Source organism: Plectrocnemia conspersa, unplaced genomic scaffold, assembly GCF_051122295.1.
Source record: "Plectrocnemia conspersa isolate PC_06_02 unplaced genomic scaffold, ASM5112229v1 ptg000012l, whole genome shotgun sequence".
Classification (NCBI taxonomy): Eukaryota; Metazoa; Arthropoda; class Insecta; order Trichoptera; family Polycentropodidae; genus Plectrocnemia; species Plectrocnemia conspersa.
The window spans coordinates 2550891-2568618 of record NW_028277176.1 but is presented as its reverse complement, the minus strand read 5'-3'; the positions used below and the strand labels follow the sequence as shown (position 1 = coordinate 2568618).

Here is a 17728-nt window from a genome sequence, read left to right as displayed (position 1 = left end):
CAAATGTTTCCAAGAGAGCCGTGAGGACAAGCTAGATTAATAGCTATCGCCGAAAACATCTTTAAGTTTGGAGAGCTCGTTGAGAAGCTCGTGCAATAAGTGTTCTCGAGTACTGACGTTCTGGCCGCGATGGTGAAGAATAAGACCGGTTTCACACGTGCCAGATGGATTCACCCGGCACCGGGCCGGCGCCATGTAGTGGAGATGGTGTTTTATGGGCTAGTACCTACCATTTAAGACGTGCCGGACAAATCCATCCGGCGCTGGCCCGACGCTGCCCATACAACACCACCCCCACTACACAGCGCCGGCCCACCCGGAAATCCATCCGGAACGTGTGAAACCGGCCTAGGGGACGCAATCACGAATTATGGTCGATAAGAGAGTGAAAAAATAATTATTACTTCTCAGAAATAAAAAATCCGCGTCAAAAGCAATAAAATCGCGACGGCAACGGCAATTTTGGTAACTCTTGAATATTTCTAATACTTAGTGCACCAGAATTGAGACAGCATTTTTTAACAAATATGTTACGAACTAAGGAATCGTTCCGCAGATCTAAGAATTCATATTGTTCTTCATTGGGAGTGCTTAAGTCTCTTGCAGAGTAGCTGGAAGAGTCTTACTGGCAGGATCATATCGGTGAATCATGCAGTGAATATCCTTTGTTTCGGGAGTAAGTTATTTTTTTCTGAAAGCCCAACTTTAAGCGTATCATCGGTGATGCACCATCCATACAAATCTCACAGCGTTTCTCCACTTTAATCCTTTAGTTTAAAATTTGGTGTTTAGCTTCTTCATAAATTCTTCACCTTTAGTTTTAAGTTTACTATAAAATATAAACTCTTCGTTGATAGCATCTGAATGATTCATCAACTTGAAAAGAAAATAATGGCGAAGCTTTGACGTTATTCAAAATCTGCACTTTGGGCGTGCGTACGTCTTGTTGACGTAGTGGTTGACCGCTGACTGACCGCTCACGCTCCATCGCTCGCCTCCCCCTCTCTCGCCCCTCTCGCCCCGCTACAGTACTCCCCTCCAGTGAACTAGCCGTGAGCAGTTCACGATTAAGGCGAACCCAGGACGAAATCCTGCAGGTGGCCGGGTATTCGTAGAGTCCTGGTCGGTCTTGATGTCGTGGGGGGCGGGCTGCGTAGCGTTGCTTGCTCATCCTCGGTTTCCGGGGGTAAAAGGTTGATCTCCGGCTGCAGCGGTGTCAATGAAGTCTCGTTCAATGGGGAAAAGTAGTGTCCCACGTAGCCTTCCCGTGTATCTTCAGGTTGGATGAATGCAGGCTTGACGCGATCTATTGCCACTGCAACACTTTTATCCCTGATCTTTAGCATCAAGACCCTTTCCGTACGGGAAAGCACTTCGTAAGGTCCGTCGTAAGTTGGCTTAACGGAGCTGCAGCTGCATCGCGTCGGACAAACACGCTCTTAGCTGATGCCAGGTTCTTAAAAACAAACGTTGGTGTGCTTCCATGCTGACGAGGATTCTTAGGGCGTAGAGCTGCCATCTTAACACGTAAGTTGTCGACGAAATCTTGTGGTTCGTTGGGCGTAGCTCGAGTGCCCGCTGATACGAACTCGCCTGGCAACGAGAGTGATTGTCCGTATACTAACTCAGCGGTTGATGCTCCTAGGTCGTCTTTCCATGCCGCCCTGATCCCAAGTAAGACAAGTGGCAGGATGTCCGTCCATTCTTCTCCGTTGTGGCAGGTTATGGCTGCTTTCAGTTGCCGGTGAAAACGTTCCACCATGCCGTTCGCCGCTGGGTGGTATGCCGTGGTTTGAATGCGGGCGGCACCCGTCAGACTCGTTAGTTTCCTGAAAAGTAAACTCTCAAATTGCCGGCCTCGATCAGTGGTAATTCTTACCGGCGCGCCAAATCTCGCCACCCAACCGCTGAAGAAAGTCTTGGCAACCGTCTCTGCTGTTATGTCAGCGATGGGGAATGCTTCCGGCCATCTCGTAAAGCGGTCCACGCATATGAGCAGATACTTGAAATCCCCAGATATTGGTAGTGGTCCCACTATGTCCACGTGGACATGCTCGAAGCGGTTCGTCGGTGCCTCGAAGATTCCTAAGGGTGCGTGTATGTGTCTGTTTACCTTAGAACGTTGGCACGGTATGCAGCTTCTAGCCCAGTCACGACACTGTTTCCGCATGCTCGGCCAAAAGTAGCGTTCGGTTACCATCTTGACAGTTGTGTTCGTCCCAGGATGTGCTAATCCGTGTACCGAGTCGAAAACTGACCGCCGGTACTGCTCGGTGATGTACGGGCGCCTCTCGTTGCACCAAATACTTGCACCCGACACGTGCCAAGGTAATCGCTGTAACGGTATTTCACCTGCTGCTATAAGCTTTCGTAGTTCGTCATCCGTCGATTGAGCTGCGGCTAGGTCGTCAAAATTGATCGCAGCAGTCACAGCCTCCGTTCTTGATAATGCATCTGCGACCGTGTTTTCCTCACCGGGCACGTAATGTATATTCGTCGTAAACTGTCCTATGAAGTCTAGGTGTCGGAATTGGCGCGGCGAGCACTTGTCAGCCTTCTGATCGAGGGCGAACGTCAGCGAGCGGTGGTCGGTGAAGATTGTAAAGTTTCGCCCCTCGACCATGTGCCTAAAATAACGCACTGCTTCGTACATAGCCAATAGTTCGCGGTCGTACGTACTGTATTTCCGTTGGGCTGAAGATAATTTCCGAGAGAAGAAAGCTAACGGTTGCCAGCCCCTCATGGAAGTTTGCTGGAGGACTGCTCCCACGGCTACGTCTGATGCATCGGTGAATAGCGCTAGTTTCGCCTTAAGGTCCGGATGGGAGAGTAACGTAGCCTCGGCGACGGCGCGTTTGCAGTTCTCGAACGCACTTTCAGCGGTCGAGTTCCATTCGATCGGCGTCTGGTCATTTTTTTTTACTCTGGTCAGCAATTGGTTCAGCGGCGCTTGCGAATCAGCGGCTTTACGTATGTGTCGCCGATAAAAATTCACCACGCCTAAAAATTCCCGCAATTTCCTGATTGTTCGCCGTTTTGGGAATTCGCTAATGGCCGTCACTTTTTCAGTCACTGGTCGCGTGCCGGCTGCGGATACGCTATAGCCAAGAAACGTTACTTCCGAAGCGGCAAACACACACTTGGACGCGTTGATCAGCACTCCGTGATCCTTCAATCGCGTAAACACTTCGCGCAAATGTCGCTGGTGTTCTTCGACGTCCTGCGAGGCGACTAGAATGTCATCTATGTATGCGTATGCATAATCGAGCCCTCGCAAAACGCCATCGATGAACCGCTGGAAAGTCTAGGCCGCGTTTCAAAGTCCGAATGACATCATAGGGAATTCGAAGAGCCCGAACGGCGTGATAATCGCCGTCTTCTGCACATCTTCGGCTGCCTTCGGAATCTGGTGATACGCGCGCACCAGATCTATCGACGAAAATATTCTTTTACCACTTAGCTGGCTTGCGAAGTCTTGAATGTGCGGCACCGGGTAACGGTCTGGTACCGTACGTGCGTTAAGCGCGCGATAGTCTCCGCACGGGCGCCATTCTCCGTCTTTCTTGGGAACGAGGTGCAAGGGGGACGCCCAGCTGCTTTTCGATGGCCGGGCAATGCCATCACGTACCATCCTGTCGAAAGCGGTTTTCGCCTCCCACATCTTCCTGGTGTCAAGGCGTCACGGTTTAGCAGTCACCGGCGGTCCAGGTGCCGTCGTTATGTAGTGGACGGTATCATGTTTAACGCGAGCGTTTGGCTGTCCGTCGGGTCGGGTTATTTCCGTGAACTCGGTGAGCAGCGCGTGGAACTGTGACCGGTCGGAAACAACATGGACTTCCTCCGCAGCGTTTCGTCCAATGGATCTCCCTTTCGTCGTCGAGCGAGCGGCTCCACCAGTGAGTGTCGCGCGTTTCAAATCTACGATGAGGTGGAAATGCGACAAAAAATCGGCCCCGACGATGGGCCTAGTAACGTCAGCCACAACGAACTTCCATACAAACGCTCTTCCTAACCCAAAGTCTAATTTGAAAGTTCGCTGGCCGTATGTCTTGATTTTGGCTCCATTGGCCGCGAAGAGCTCGTATCTTGTGGGTTCGATGACGTCGGCTGTGCGGCGAGGATAAATCGACACTTCCGAGCCTGTGTCGATCAAGAATCGTCCACTCGATCGATTGTCGCTGACGATAAGGCGGCGAGATATTTCGAGGTCGTTTTCCGCCGTTAACGACTCTCGCTGTCGTTTCCCGCCGCTCTTCGGGATTTGTTCCAAGCGCACGGGGGACGGCATCGTCTCGCTGCGCTTCCGTGCGTGTGGCGGAACCAACACAAGTCGTTTCCGTCGGCGTCTGCGCATGCGCGTCGCTCAGCCGCCATCTTGTTTTGCGGTGCGCGCCGTCCGCCACTGCTTGCCGCATCGACGTATTTTTCGCGAGAATCCTCCATCCCCTCTGCGAGCAGTGTGTCAGCCAACTTCGCTGCCATCTCCAGCCTGGCGTCGTCTTTGACTGTCGCGTGCGTCACCAGGAGGCTGAGTACGCTGGCGCGTGCGCGTTCGGGCAGTTTCCGAACCCAGTCGAGGAGCCGCTTCTTTATCGTCGTGTACAGCAACTCGGAATCCGGCGCGAGTATCAAATCCACGACCGCAGCGAGTGCCTTTCCGCGCAGTCCGCCAACTAGCACGTCGAATTTTTCGCTCTCGGTAAGCGCTTTCCTAGACCGGAAAACAGCTTCCATCTGTGCGAACCATAATTCACAATTGTCTATGTTAAATGGCGGAAAACCGCCGCTCGCTTCGAACTCCATTCTCGCGTCGCGTCGGGGTCACCAGTTTGGGCGTGCGCACGTCTTGTTGACGTAGCGGTTGACCGCTGACTGACCGCTCACGCTCCGTCGCTCGCTTCCCCCTCTCTCGCTCCTCTCGCCCCGCTACAGCGTATATGGACATGTCCGATATACGCCGTAGAATGCTTCTCATTCTATACTACATTGATATGGCAGTTCAAAATGCTTGCTTGCTTATAAGATATAATGGTGGGACGATGGATTTGTTGACTTTCAGGAGACGTATTACAACAGCTATTATATACCATAGAAACAAAAAAGCTTCGTAGGAAGCCAGGACCAAGCAGACGATTTTCAATAACGACTGAGACACGATACGATGATAAAGATGATTTGGTTATAAAACAAAGTATCCGAACAATATATTAGCTTCACCATAAACAGTGCCATGTCAGATGAATAAAATGCAATGTTGGACAACATGTTAAGTGTTTCTTAAATTAATATACTTTTATTGTATTGTAATAATTAAAAATAAATTAAACAATAAATCTCATACTTTGACTTTTGAGTGTGCATGTACCTATTGTATCATATTTTTTAGATGGCATTAGGACATTCCTAATTAAATTATTAATAAAAAATATATAAAATTGTGACAAAATTAATTCTAGATCTAAATGGATTAATAAATAATATGGTAAAAAAAGACTTGTATTAGTTTGTAAAAGAGTGTAAAAGTTATAAATATATCATACTCAATATTTTACACACACTATTTAAAAAATATTAATTTGAAAATTATCACTGGCCGCAAAACGGAGGGTTACGGTCGCGTAACGATATACAAATGTCAAATATCCGCCCGCGTGTGGCAACACCGAACCGCCAGCTGCGCGCCTCTATTCGAGACGTGAAAGATGTGGTCGCGGTTGAGCGCAGTCGGCGGAGCCCTGCGGCTTCTACCAGCATCCCGGACAGGCTCACGTCTTCCTTCCCGATTGCGATATTCGACAGCAGCACGAGACCTTCTCAACGCCGCTTACGTCCGCACCAAACAAAAGTGCAAATGTAAGCAACGCAAAGAAAACGACTCTGATCGACTGTAAACGTAAGCGTGTACAGAACTTGCAGCTGAATTACTACTTGTGCACATTTGCATTGGTTACATAATCGTTCATTTCACTTTTTTCTTACGATATTATGTCCAATAAATGTTGCGATTTCGAACGCCATGTGCTTTACAAACATGAATCGAAGACCACCTTTTAAAAATGGGAAATATCCGATCGATAATCATGGACGCTTGTCACGTGATTTGGAAAAAAATCCTTGTACCTTAAAATAAACTTAAAAATTTGTCTGTGGATCAGAGGACTTTTAAGCACTTACAAGATTTTAGTGTTTCCATAACTGTACCGAAAGTAAATGTACTGATTTTATATTTGAAATTATTTGAAACATTAAAGGATCTCCTTTAATATACAACCCTTAGAAATTTATAATACATAAAAGCCTGCTTAAATCATTGGTTTTAATTTTTTAACGTTTTACCCAGTCAACTTGCTACTTCAAGTTAAGGAAGAGTTGGAATTGTGCTTAATTCTTACGTGCATACAATCGCATAGGTTACATAATTGCTCCGTTGATTGTATATGTAGATAATAATAGAATATTACATATTGAAAATGGTTTCAAATTGCAACCACAATATAGTTTCTTTGACTATCGCCATAAGACCCTTTAGTTCAAATCTTTATTTATATTATATATTATATACATACAAAAGTCACTTCACCATCTAAAAATAAAATAACTTTTTGTCTGTTTATTATTTTTTAACCTATTATTTACATCTACCTTAAAAATTTACATAGTCGACTTATTTTGTTACAATTTAAAATATTTCTATACAAGTTGTGCAATAATGATATACATGCTATGTTGTTATTGCGCATGCGAAAATTCTGAATACAGTTGATTGTGAAATATATTTTACTTTTAATTCCAATTGCTTATTATTTTTCTCTATTTTTAAGTAAAAATTTCTATAATTATAAGAAATGTAAGTCTATCATATCAATGTAAATTACTTGACAATTTTTTTATATATATTTATATATTCTTAAATATTCATTATCCACGATCAGAAATTTTGTTGTTTGAAATTTTCTCTGTGTGCAATTTTTGTTTGTCTAACTAAAAGCGGCTATTTTTCTGAGCTTTAAAGTTAGCATAAGATCTGCTTGAAAGTGAGCTGAACCAACATATATTCCAAGTGAAATGAAAGTGAAGAAATATGGCAGCGTTCTGTCTTATATACCATTGAGGATTGGGAAGAGTCCATCATCCTGTCAAGTTTATCAACAGGACCGACATTCGATTCAATAATTAGATCACCATGCAATTCAGGGCCGGCGTGAACTTTTGCTGGGCCAGATTCCAAAATTTTGCGGGACTCGAAAAACTTACATTAAGACCAGTTTATATCCGTATAATTTATTTACATTACATTATATACATACATTTGGGGCTATTTTAAAATCATATACTTTACATGTAGTACATTTTCACATACATTATCACATAAAATATTTTTGTGCAATGGCTTACTAATATAAGTAAAACATTGTACATCAACAACAGTATGAACAAAGACAAGTCTCAAAACAAAGATATCTTTTAGCCAAATTTATGCAGACGTGAGAATCTTAATATTACTCTATTAAGTCATAAACGTCGGCGAGTACTTGACAGGAAACAAGGGCTTAAAGCAATGCAGATCGATACCCAACAAAAAAACGACATAAAGAGCAAGTGTTATTTTAACAAAAGTCAATATTTGGGATATTTAAATAAAAAAAATTCAATGTACATATATTACGACATGATGCAATGTTGCTGCGTACACTTATTCATAAAAATTCTTATTAAAAAGTAATCGGATCATAACATAAATACGCTCTCGAGCCTTTGTAATTGTCCATTGCACCAAAATTGGGTAAAAATAAAGTATTATAACCCTGATCACTATAATGATCTAATTTAGCATTTTAATGAATAATTTAAATGAATGTCTATTTTTAATTATGTACATTTTAAACAATTTATTAATTATATATTTTTTTAGCTAAGAAACTCCCACAAGATGTGAACCCTCAAGGAGTATTCGCTTGCAATGAGTTGGACTTGGAAGAAGTGAACATTTACGGCTTTGACTATGACTATACGCTCGCCGACTATAAAGAATCTCTAGATTATCTATTATATAATTTAGGTAGAGATAGATTAGTCGAAAAATATAAGGTATGTATTTAATCCTGTATGTAATTCAATACACTATTTATCTATTATCTAATTATTATTTTAGTATCCGCCGGAAATTTTAAAACTAGATTACCAGCCAGGGTTTGCAATTAGAGGTCTGCATTATGACATCGAAAAGGGAGTACTGCTGAAGTTAGATTCGTTTCTACAAATCCAATTCGGTTCCATCTATCGAGGGTTGACTCCTCTGTCTACCGATGAAGTTTTAAAATTATACAGGAATAGAATAATACCTATAGCTTACGTCGAAGGACACACGAAAAATGAAAGGGTTATTATACGCAAGGTTTTATTAATCAAATGCTTCGGTAATGTCTGAATGATATTTTTAATGTGTAGGATGCCCATTCGAAGATGGTCCACTTGGCCGATTTGTTCTCTGTGCCCGAGGTGTGCCTGTTGTGCAATGTTGCCGAGTTGTTCATCCGAAATCATATCGATTACCATCCTGAAATATTATTCAGAGACGTTAAGGTAGGTCTGTTTATTTATAGACGACAGTAAAGTTGCGGTCGTATCAATTCATAATTGAGGTCACGCGGTTATGATCCGATGGTACATTATCGTTTAGAATTGATGCGTTTCAATTTTATGATTGAGATAAATAGGTCAAATTAATAGTTGCGATTATAAGTTTAAAAATACAAATATTTTGCTACTATCCGCTATTGGTGTTTGATATAATTTGTTAGTCATTTAAATTGCTGATTTAAAAGTTGGCGGTCCAATTATTCACTTCTGCAAATTTAGTATCCCTGTTGCCTATGATAATGCTATAAATTATATAAATTGCTTTTATAACATCGTGCCTAAAGATAGAAGATCCATAATTTTCTGACCTTTATGATTTATGCCACAAATGTATATGTACTACACATTGTACTCATTCGATTTTAATTTTTCACACTTGGTTTGACAAAATAAGTAGATTATTTGCTAATATAAGATTTTTGGTTTGATGATTGCTTGAATAATTTCTTATGTCAAGTGTGACCCTAAGTTATATGCATTATTTTGCTGGCTATTTTAAATATTTGATTACAATACTTTGCCACAAAAAAAATAACTTGTTATATATGTAAAATTATACGCTTATGCACTTATTTATAGCTAAGTTTTGGGCTTTGAACTTGTCTCTGTAAAGCCCTGGACTTTATTTTGCTCATTAGGTTCAGATAGAAGTTGTGTTATATTTGAGGAAAAATATGCACTTAATTGTTGATTATATGTCTATCAAAACTATAATTATAATAATTTTAATTTCAGAATTCTGTTAAAAGTTGTCATCCCATCATGCACAGTATAGTGTCGGAAAATGTTCGCGAATACATTTATCCAAATCCGGACATCAGAAAATATTTTAACAAACTGGTCAACGCAGAAAAGAAACTATTCTTGGTGACTAACAGCCCATATCATTTTGTGTAAGATTTACATAAAATTGAATTAGTATAAAAAAAAACACATTTATATTGCTTATAAATCTATAGGAATGCTGGAATGGAAATGTTGGTTGGACACGATTGGCGCGACTTTTTCGACGTTGTCATAGTGTCGGCTCGTAAACCGAGATTCTTCACCGATCAATCGAGACCAATCAGAGTATTCGATCAAACGTCCGGGACCCACGTGTGGGACAAAGTGACCAAATTAGAAAAAGGAACTATCTATTATGAAGTATTATTTGCAGTTTAATAAATTATAGATCATTTTAATTTGTGTGTTTTTAATGTAATATTTGTTGATTAGGGTACAGTGAGACAGTTGCAAGAATTGACCGGATGGTGCGGTGAGAACGTACTCTATTTTGGCGATCATCCGTACAGCGATCTAGCTGACGTTACACTCGAACATGGTTGGAGGACGGGAGCTATCATTAACGAATTGGGTGTGAGTTTATTGTAGACTATAAATAGATTTATATTTTTATTATCACTTCCTCTATCTCCTGTGCATCTTACAATATCTCCATATCTCTTTCATTATGGTTTAGTAAATTGCAGACATAATTTGGTCAGTCTATCTTTTAGATTGTTATCAATCTAATTTAAAAAAAATGTATCAATACCGTAATAGTATAAATTTTAGGAAAGATTTCTGATTTTTTTGATCTGAAAATTAAATTTATTTATAATGCTTTTACTCGTAAAAAACGCTCGTTATCAAGCGTTCCCACGGCGACGGCACGATTTTATTGCTTTTGACGTGAATTTTTGACTTCTGAGAAATGATAATTGTTTTTGCGCCTTCCTATTGACCAACATTCGGTTTGAATATATTTTAACCAATACTCTCATATCAGAAGTCAATAATAATATCGGTAAAAATAGCTATCATATTTTCAAAACTTGGTGTAATATCGAAATGCAGACAGAATATTGAGCAATATGTGAGATACGACGTCTGTCTGTACTTCTTCCGCTTATTTTCCTTAAACTTGTTTCTGATTTATTTTCTTTTTGCTCTATTATGTGAATATGTACAAACATATAGTAAAAATCATATAATTTTTGCATGAGTCCAAAATTTCTAGCAACGCCACTGAGTCACAATAGTTTAAATATAACCATTCAATTTGTGCAATAAGTAAGTAATAGTACAGATACATGTTGTTTTTCTCGCCGTGTTGTTGCGTTGTAGTAGTCTCTAATACGTCTCGAGGATCAAGTTAAACTCAAGGGACTGATTAGTTGGACTAGATCGGATAATCAAAGTGAAAACAGCTGATTTTCTCAAGCTTCGAATGATCGTCTGCATTGATTCAGCTGTACTCTCGTGTATTCCAAGTTCTTATCAAAGTGACACTGTCATAGATGACAGCATTTTGATTTATACACGATCAGGAAAATGAGAGGAGACCACTGCCCTCGATCCCTCAATCTTCTTTGACCAATCCATATATTTTAGAATCTTTGTTTCTATTTAATACATATATTATTAGATTCTAGTTAGTAGAGCAGGTGGATTTCGTTTGCGATTGTTTGGCAACGGTGAAATTGCCATAATTAAAGCCATAATTACAATGAGTTGTATCCTTGTCTTATACTATTTTTTTACTTTTCTATGTATTTAATTCCACGTGCACAGGATTTATAATGTTATTCTTATCCTAGCATGAGATCAACACATTGAACAATCCGACGTTTAAAGAAAACGCAAATTGGTTACAAATGCTCACTCAGCTCATCGAAGATCATCAAGACTATAGCGGTGATGAAGTGAAGGTGATACTGCAGCAATGGATGAATGAAAGGGATCTGTTACGGTTAGTATAGCTTGCTTCTAAAAAAATAAAGTGCTTACATTAATGTGATATGCTTTTTTCAGCAATGAAATCAAGACTGTTTTCAATTCCCAGTTCGGTAGCGTGTTTCGCACATATCACAATCCGACGTATTTCTCACGACGTCTCTTCCGATTCGCCGATATTTACATGTCCTGCATCACAAATCTGAACAGATACTCGTTGACTCACACGTTTTATCCAAGACGTGGTGTCATGCCGCATGAATATTGCTCATATTTTATGTAATCCTAATCAATAAGACTTGATTGATCTATACTTACATACGTATGTATAATGCTAGTCAATAATAGCAATTGTAGAGTAACGTCGTAGTTTTCGCAAATTGCAAACTATTGTTTGATAGAAAACTGCCTTATTGATTGTGATAAGTCTGGTTGTACGTTTAAGACGAAGATCAGTTTAAAGTATTATTTATGATATTTTTTAGATGAAATAATCTTTTGTTATAGAATAGCATATTCTCATAATTTCATATTTATATCTCCTGACAATATTAATGTTCAATTTTTAGTGTTTAAGATTGATATGCTCATTATTTGTAATATTTTTATTTGTATTTTTTGCAATGTTGTGTATTTTCTCATTGACCCGTCGATAATGAGATAGTAATTTATTTATTGATAAGAACATACAGGGTCTAATTGTTTCTTAAATATATTTTTAATTTTGGAGCTTAGAAGTATCGAATCACAAAATAATAAACGCAAGTGCCAACACAAGAGGAACTTGGTGTTCGATAGTTTAAGATAAAAAATTGGCAAATTATTTTTTTATAATTGTATTTGTAATGATTGTATAAAAAAATTTTTATAAAGACAGCTTACAAATTCTAGAATTTTTATCATTTACACACAAATCAAAAATATATATTTACTGTTGATGAAAAATATAAAATATTGATGTTAGATTAGAAACTAGAAGGAGCTAGAATATCAATGTAATTTATGTTATACGTGAAGATTGTATCTATCTGATTTTTCTAAAATCTCTGTAGTCGATATATACCAAAATATTTTATTTAATGTGTTCGTTTATGATTTAATTACAAGATTATCTGAAATACTTCCACGATTATGTATACTCACTGTTCATTAATAATGATTAACATTTTTTAATAAAATAAATTATTTTATCAAGTGAACCTGTTATTTTTCTTAACATTAAGACACTAAAAATAATATAGTTCATATAAAAATCTGTCCCATACTAATTGAGATTTACTCATACTTTTTATATCTGTGTAAAAATCGTATTGACTGCATTGTATGATTTTAACTTGAATCTGGAGCATGCTTTAGATTAAGAGTATCATGTTTGAAATTTTTAATGGTTCAACGTTCTACGAGAAACTTGAACTTAAAATTAACTAAAATAAATTGTTATTTAGCTCTGAGCAGATTAGCTTTGGCCACAAAGCATCTAACCTTAAATGAAATTGTATAAACTCCATTTTATTGATATAAATTATTGTTAAATATATATAATATCAAACCAAGTAAATTTTTGTAATATGTTAAAATGTTTCTTATATCACAATGCTGAACATCTATTAATTCTCGAAATAATCGCGACATACAGACGCTTTTATTTAATTATCTTATATATACATATATATTATATATAATAGTTTTTTTATTATTTAAAATGATCTGTATAAACGATTTAAATTTTTTTGCTATATAAATAATATACATAATATTTAAATAATGGTTTTAAAATTGTCTGAATTTACTTATTAATTATTTTAATATTTTTTTTCTTCGTGTCTGTTTTTATTAAATACAACAATATTTTTAGAGTAAGAATAATTACTTATGCTACATAAATAATTAAAACATAATTTAATTATTTGATCATAGACTCATAGAGGTCTCTAAAACATCACCAACGGAACTATTATAAACTATTTAGAATGCATGAAAATCGTTCTAAATCAATAAATTTACTTAAATTATGTTATTCTTTGAGACAGTAAAATACCAGAGATACTGTTAACTTAAATTAGCATACATTTGCATCACACTTTTTATGCATCTACTTAAGCTTTTTTACCATTCTTTTGCATCATACCGAAACTGTATATAATTCAGTTTTTTACCGTGACACCATAATACCATTTGCGAAACTTTGGTTTCTTCGCTTCTGAAATCGAAAGTGAACCTTATGAGTCATAAAATAAGTTCTTTGCAATAAATATATTTTACACTTTTTACAACAGAAAAATAGCATGTTTTTTTTTGTAAAATAACACTGATTTAAGATGTATCGTTTTTTAGATGTCTACAGAAAAAATAAAAAAATATTGCTTTGCGCGGCCAAATGAGACTTTTTAAACATTTTTATTGATAGCGATATACCTATAGATTTTGCGCTATGCAGATAAATATTAACCTTCATTACTGAGCTTGAGAAATGCTGACCTATGCGTGCGTGTGTTTTTTAAATTAAAATAACATAGTCTCCATCTCGTCTAGAGGTTCGTTTGAAATATTAGGGTTCCGGTGACTTCTTAGTGTGATGTAGAAATGGCTTTAACAGTCGTCTCAGCATAGCTATATTTAAAGCGAGTTCGGCTAAGCTCTCATTCATTCCAAGTCAGAGGCAAAATGTTCTAGTTCGCCATCCTCTAGCTCATATACCCTTTTAGAATTAGGGTAAGTCAAACATTTTTGCAGTTCTCAATCATCTGGCAAATGCGATTTTTTTGGGGCAGAAACAGACTATTTTTTACTGTCTAATAAATATCTAGTTTAACTATTTGCGTACGATGATTTAAAAATCAGTTAAATTGTCGATGATGTAATTTTAATGGAATATATAATCTCAGATCCAGATATCGCCAACATCTTCATCTGCGAATCGCAGATGAGGGTGTTGGCGGGCCAATTGCATCGTCTCTTGGACACACCCACGAAATATATTTACGTCTTAAGAGTGAAACTTCCAGATGGTTACTTTTAGTGATCATTAACAAAGGGGTAGATAACAATAATAGTGTTTTAGAAAAACGTATTCGAATTTAAAGGTTATCAACTGAGTTTAACATGAACAAAGTATATGTTTTGTCTAGCAAAACTTCCATCGAAGTTCTCGGAAATATTTTTGAGAGCAAGTGGAGATTCTCTCTACTCGTAAATGACGTCTAGAAAAATTCTTCAAAGATACTCGGCTTTGTTACAGGACGTCCGTATTAACTGACTTGCATATGACTGACGCCATCCAGCTCATTAATAAGCTGGCATTGCACATTGCCTCAAGCCCAGTGTACATTACAATGTATAATTACTTTTGTAGCGCATGTGGTTTTTGAGGGCTATTTAATTAAAACGACATTTTTTGAAGAGGTGGCGGGGACACGGGGTGCTAGACCGTAGTCAAGGCGAGAGAGAGGGGAAGAATTATTACCAGTTATTATTATTATTACCAGTTGTTAAAAAACCACCCGATTCACAGGTTGGGCGGTGGTGTGGCAACACTGGGAACTGTCAGAACGCCACCACACTTTATTACTTGTTTTTGAAGCCACTTTTGATTTATTTTCACCGGAACCGCATTATTTAAAAATACACTATATAAAAAAAATTATCTACTAAAATAAAAAAAAATTCATACCCCTTTAATGTACTTGATAAAGGAATTTAAAAAAAATATTTTTTCTACGAAAAATAAAAATTCTGCTGTTCTATTTAATTTTATTATATTATGACTTTTGTTTATTTTTCATCTTTTTATATATGTACTTTGTATTATCTGTGATCATCGTGACGCATTTCAGTGACCTGTCTAGTTTGAATTTAGTCTAGCTATCTTATCTCTGTGGTAATTTTGCGTCATACCAAAACAGTAAGTTTTTTTATTGGTTAACAAAACCATGCATTTAGATTATTATTTTTCCGCGTCTGAAATCGAAAGTGGACCTTATGAGTCAGTCGAAAATAAAAATAAAACTCGTGGGAGTGGTAGGCGTATTATAGTGGTAACCCTTTCGAGTTCGCTTCCCACCTTGAATACGAATGAGGAGTCACGACTCGTATCCGGCCACCGCTGTGACGTAAAAGTATTATATGGGTATCTATAAGAATTTTGTCGAGTGAAAGTGAACGGGGTAAAACCCGACTCGGTTCCGGGAAGATTATATTGTTCTTGTTTATTAGCACGTAGTATTATTGTTGCGCTCTTCTTGGATTGCGACTGATTGAATGGTACAATAATTAAAACATTCCTTGACGCAAACGTGGAAATTCTTGTCGTTGCCTAGATGCGCTTACATGACGGTTAGAATTAATTGTCGTTATCTAGCTAATGTCGCTCATTGGCTCTGATGATTATTTTTTAGACAAAAAATGTGATTTATAGAGAAATGAAAGCTGCACTGCACAGAAATTTTCAATTTTTATTTTTGAAATTATATCTGCAGTGTTGATTGATTTTTAATAATTTTGATTATCAATAAAATCACCAATTGGGTTTCATAAATCAGATAGATGATGTTGTAAAAAATACACAATAGGGCAATGAGAGTAGTTTTAAATAAAAATAGATTTACTAGTTGTAGAAGTATGATTGATCAATTGGAATGGTTTGATATTCAAGAAATATTGAATATTGAATACCTATAAGTAAATATTAATCACTGGACTGTAATATAATTTATAACCAATAGACGTCACTGTAGTTGAGGCCATTTTTTTTATAATAGCGCATTTTTTATAAATAAAAATTTGAGTAATGCTGCCGGGGTTCGAGCCCGCAACCTCAGAGTTACTAGTCTAAGACGTTACGGATTACGCTATTCCTTCCTTATATGAATATTAAAAGTACTAATTAAAAAAAATATTATAAAATCAATTTGAATAGTAAATTAGTAAAAAAGAATTGTATTTTTTATTACTTTTATTTTTTCAATATAAGTGCCATTTCATTGTTTTAAAATACATTTTTCAGTATATATTTTTGTAACATCGAATACAGTTTTATTATTCATTTTAGTTAATGGCTTAATGAATTAAAGATGGAAACGAAGCAAATAAGAGCATTTTTTATATGAGATCAAAACGAGCGATAAAACTGCTAAAATGCGTAAATTAAACTATGCTTTTAGTGAGAGAACTGTTAAGAAACATACGGAGCAAAGTTGGTATCAAATATTTCGTACTGATAATCGAATACTTTAATATGAAAAAGGTCTACTGAAGGCGTCAGTTGGACCAGAACTACAAACAAAGATTCACTACTTAGAGTTTAAACAAAATTCAGGAGCTCTGTGGCAAAAAACATCTTTTCAAATGGGTACCATACAAACTAAAAAAATAAAGTACAAGTTACAACACTGAAAGCCAAAATTGAAGGAAGACAAAACAAGAGCCTCATTGGTATGATCCATTTTTTTTTGAAATATATATAGACCTTGAAATATAATTGGACTTGTTAAGGTTTAATAACTAACGTCATGTATAAAAGTGAATTACACTTTTGACTTATTCAGGGCACTGTTGAAAACAACATACAAGTAGAATAGTGTTCAGTATATAACTAGAACTGGGCTACATTTAAATGCGACACGAGTGTTACCAAAGTGCATGTATAAATTTAAAATTAAATTACGGGTAATACCATATTATTATCAATTATGTTAATCTGAATTTTTAAGAATGAGTCTAATTGCACAATACTGAAATGATTAACATCATAAAAAAGTAATAGCCGTTATAATAGTTTTATTACTATATATTTTTCACTTATGTTTTATACCCATAGCTTTATAAAATCGCATAGATCTCGACTGTTTTCACTAAGCTGATAAATCATGTCTAGACCATCTAGCAATCTAGTTTTCCTCGTTTTCTACATTGCCTTAAGCGAGCCTCGGGACAATTCCGCGAAGTTGGCTAGATCTCACAAAACACAACATCAATAAGCTTGACCTTGCTAACTAGCTTGCTTGCGATTGTTGAAAATCAATAAATAATATTTTCCTTTCGCGAAAATAACTTTAAAAATTCGCAATCGAACGACAGACGGGCGCGGACCGGTACAAATCCGACGTATCAATTTTCTCTTCTCGCGTCTGAAACGTCCAAAATTGGGGTCAACTTTTCGAGTGGCGTTATGTGTGGTCATTTATTTCGTTATACATACATGCAGCGATGCAAAAGTTTACAGACTGACCTTATAATAACTCAAAAATATGCGGCTGGATATAAGAGTTGTCATTGTCACTTGAGAAACTAAGCTTTATATTCATAATATCATTTGAACGCAAATTCAACAAACTAAAATCCTAAAGACTGTTTATACTGATGTTACAGTACA

At 37.2% G+C, this 17728-nt stretch overlaps 1 protein-coding gene across 2 annotated transcripts; it reads left to right on the top strand.

Annotated features, from left to right (window-relative positions):
* Positions 1-5626: 5626 nt before the first annotated feature.
* Positions 5627-12557, top strand: Nt5c (5' nucleotidase C). Of its 2 annotated transcripts, none has more exons than XM_088200244.1 (9): positions 5627-5853; positions 7913-8088; positions 8153-8380; positions 8449-8583; positions 9376-9533; positions 9600-9786; positions 9859-9999; positions 11223-11374; positions 11437-12557. In XM_088200244.1, the coding sequence occupies exons 1-9, from the start codon at positions 5703-5705 to the stop codon at positions 11639-11641; spliced, it is 1533 nt and encodes a 510-aa protein (XP_088056370.1). In that variant the 5' UTR covers positions 5627-5702; the 3' UTR covers positions 11642-12557. The 2 variants fall into 2 exon arrangements, with proteins under 2 accessions (XP_088056370.1, XP_088056371.1); XM_088200245.1 differs by having other exon boundaries at positions 5665-5893.
* Positions 12558-17728: the final 5171 nt, after the last annotated feature.

Bases quoted from the DNA above. Each gene is read 5' to 3' on its own strand.
- Nt5c (XM_088200244.1), top strand. From the start codon at position 5,703: ATGTGGTCGCGGTTGAGCGCAGTCGGCGGAGCCCTGCGGCTTCTACCA. The intron at 8,584-9,375 runs GTAGGTCTGTTT...TTTTAATTTCAG, and splicing joins TATTATTCAGAGACGTTAAG to AATTCTGTTAAAAGTTGTCA. The intron at 11,375-11,436 runs GTTAGTATAGCT...TGCTTTTTTCAG, and splicing joins AATGAAAGGGATCTGTTACG to CAATGAAATCAAGACTGTTT.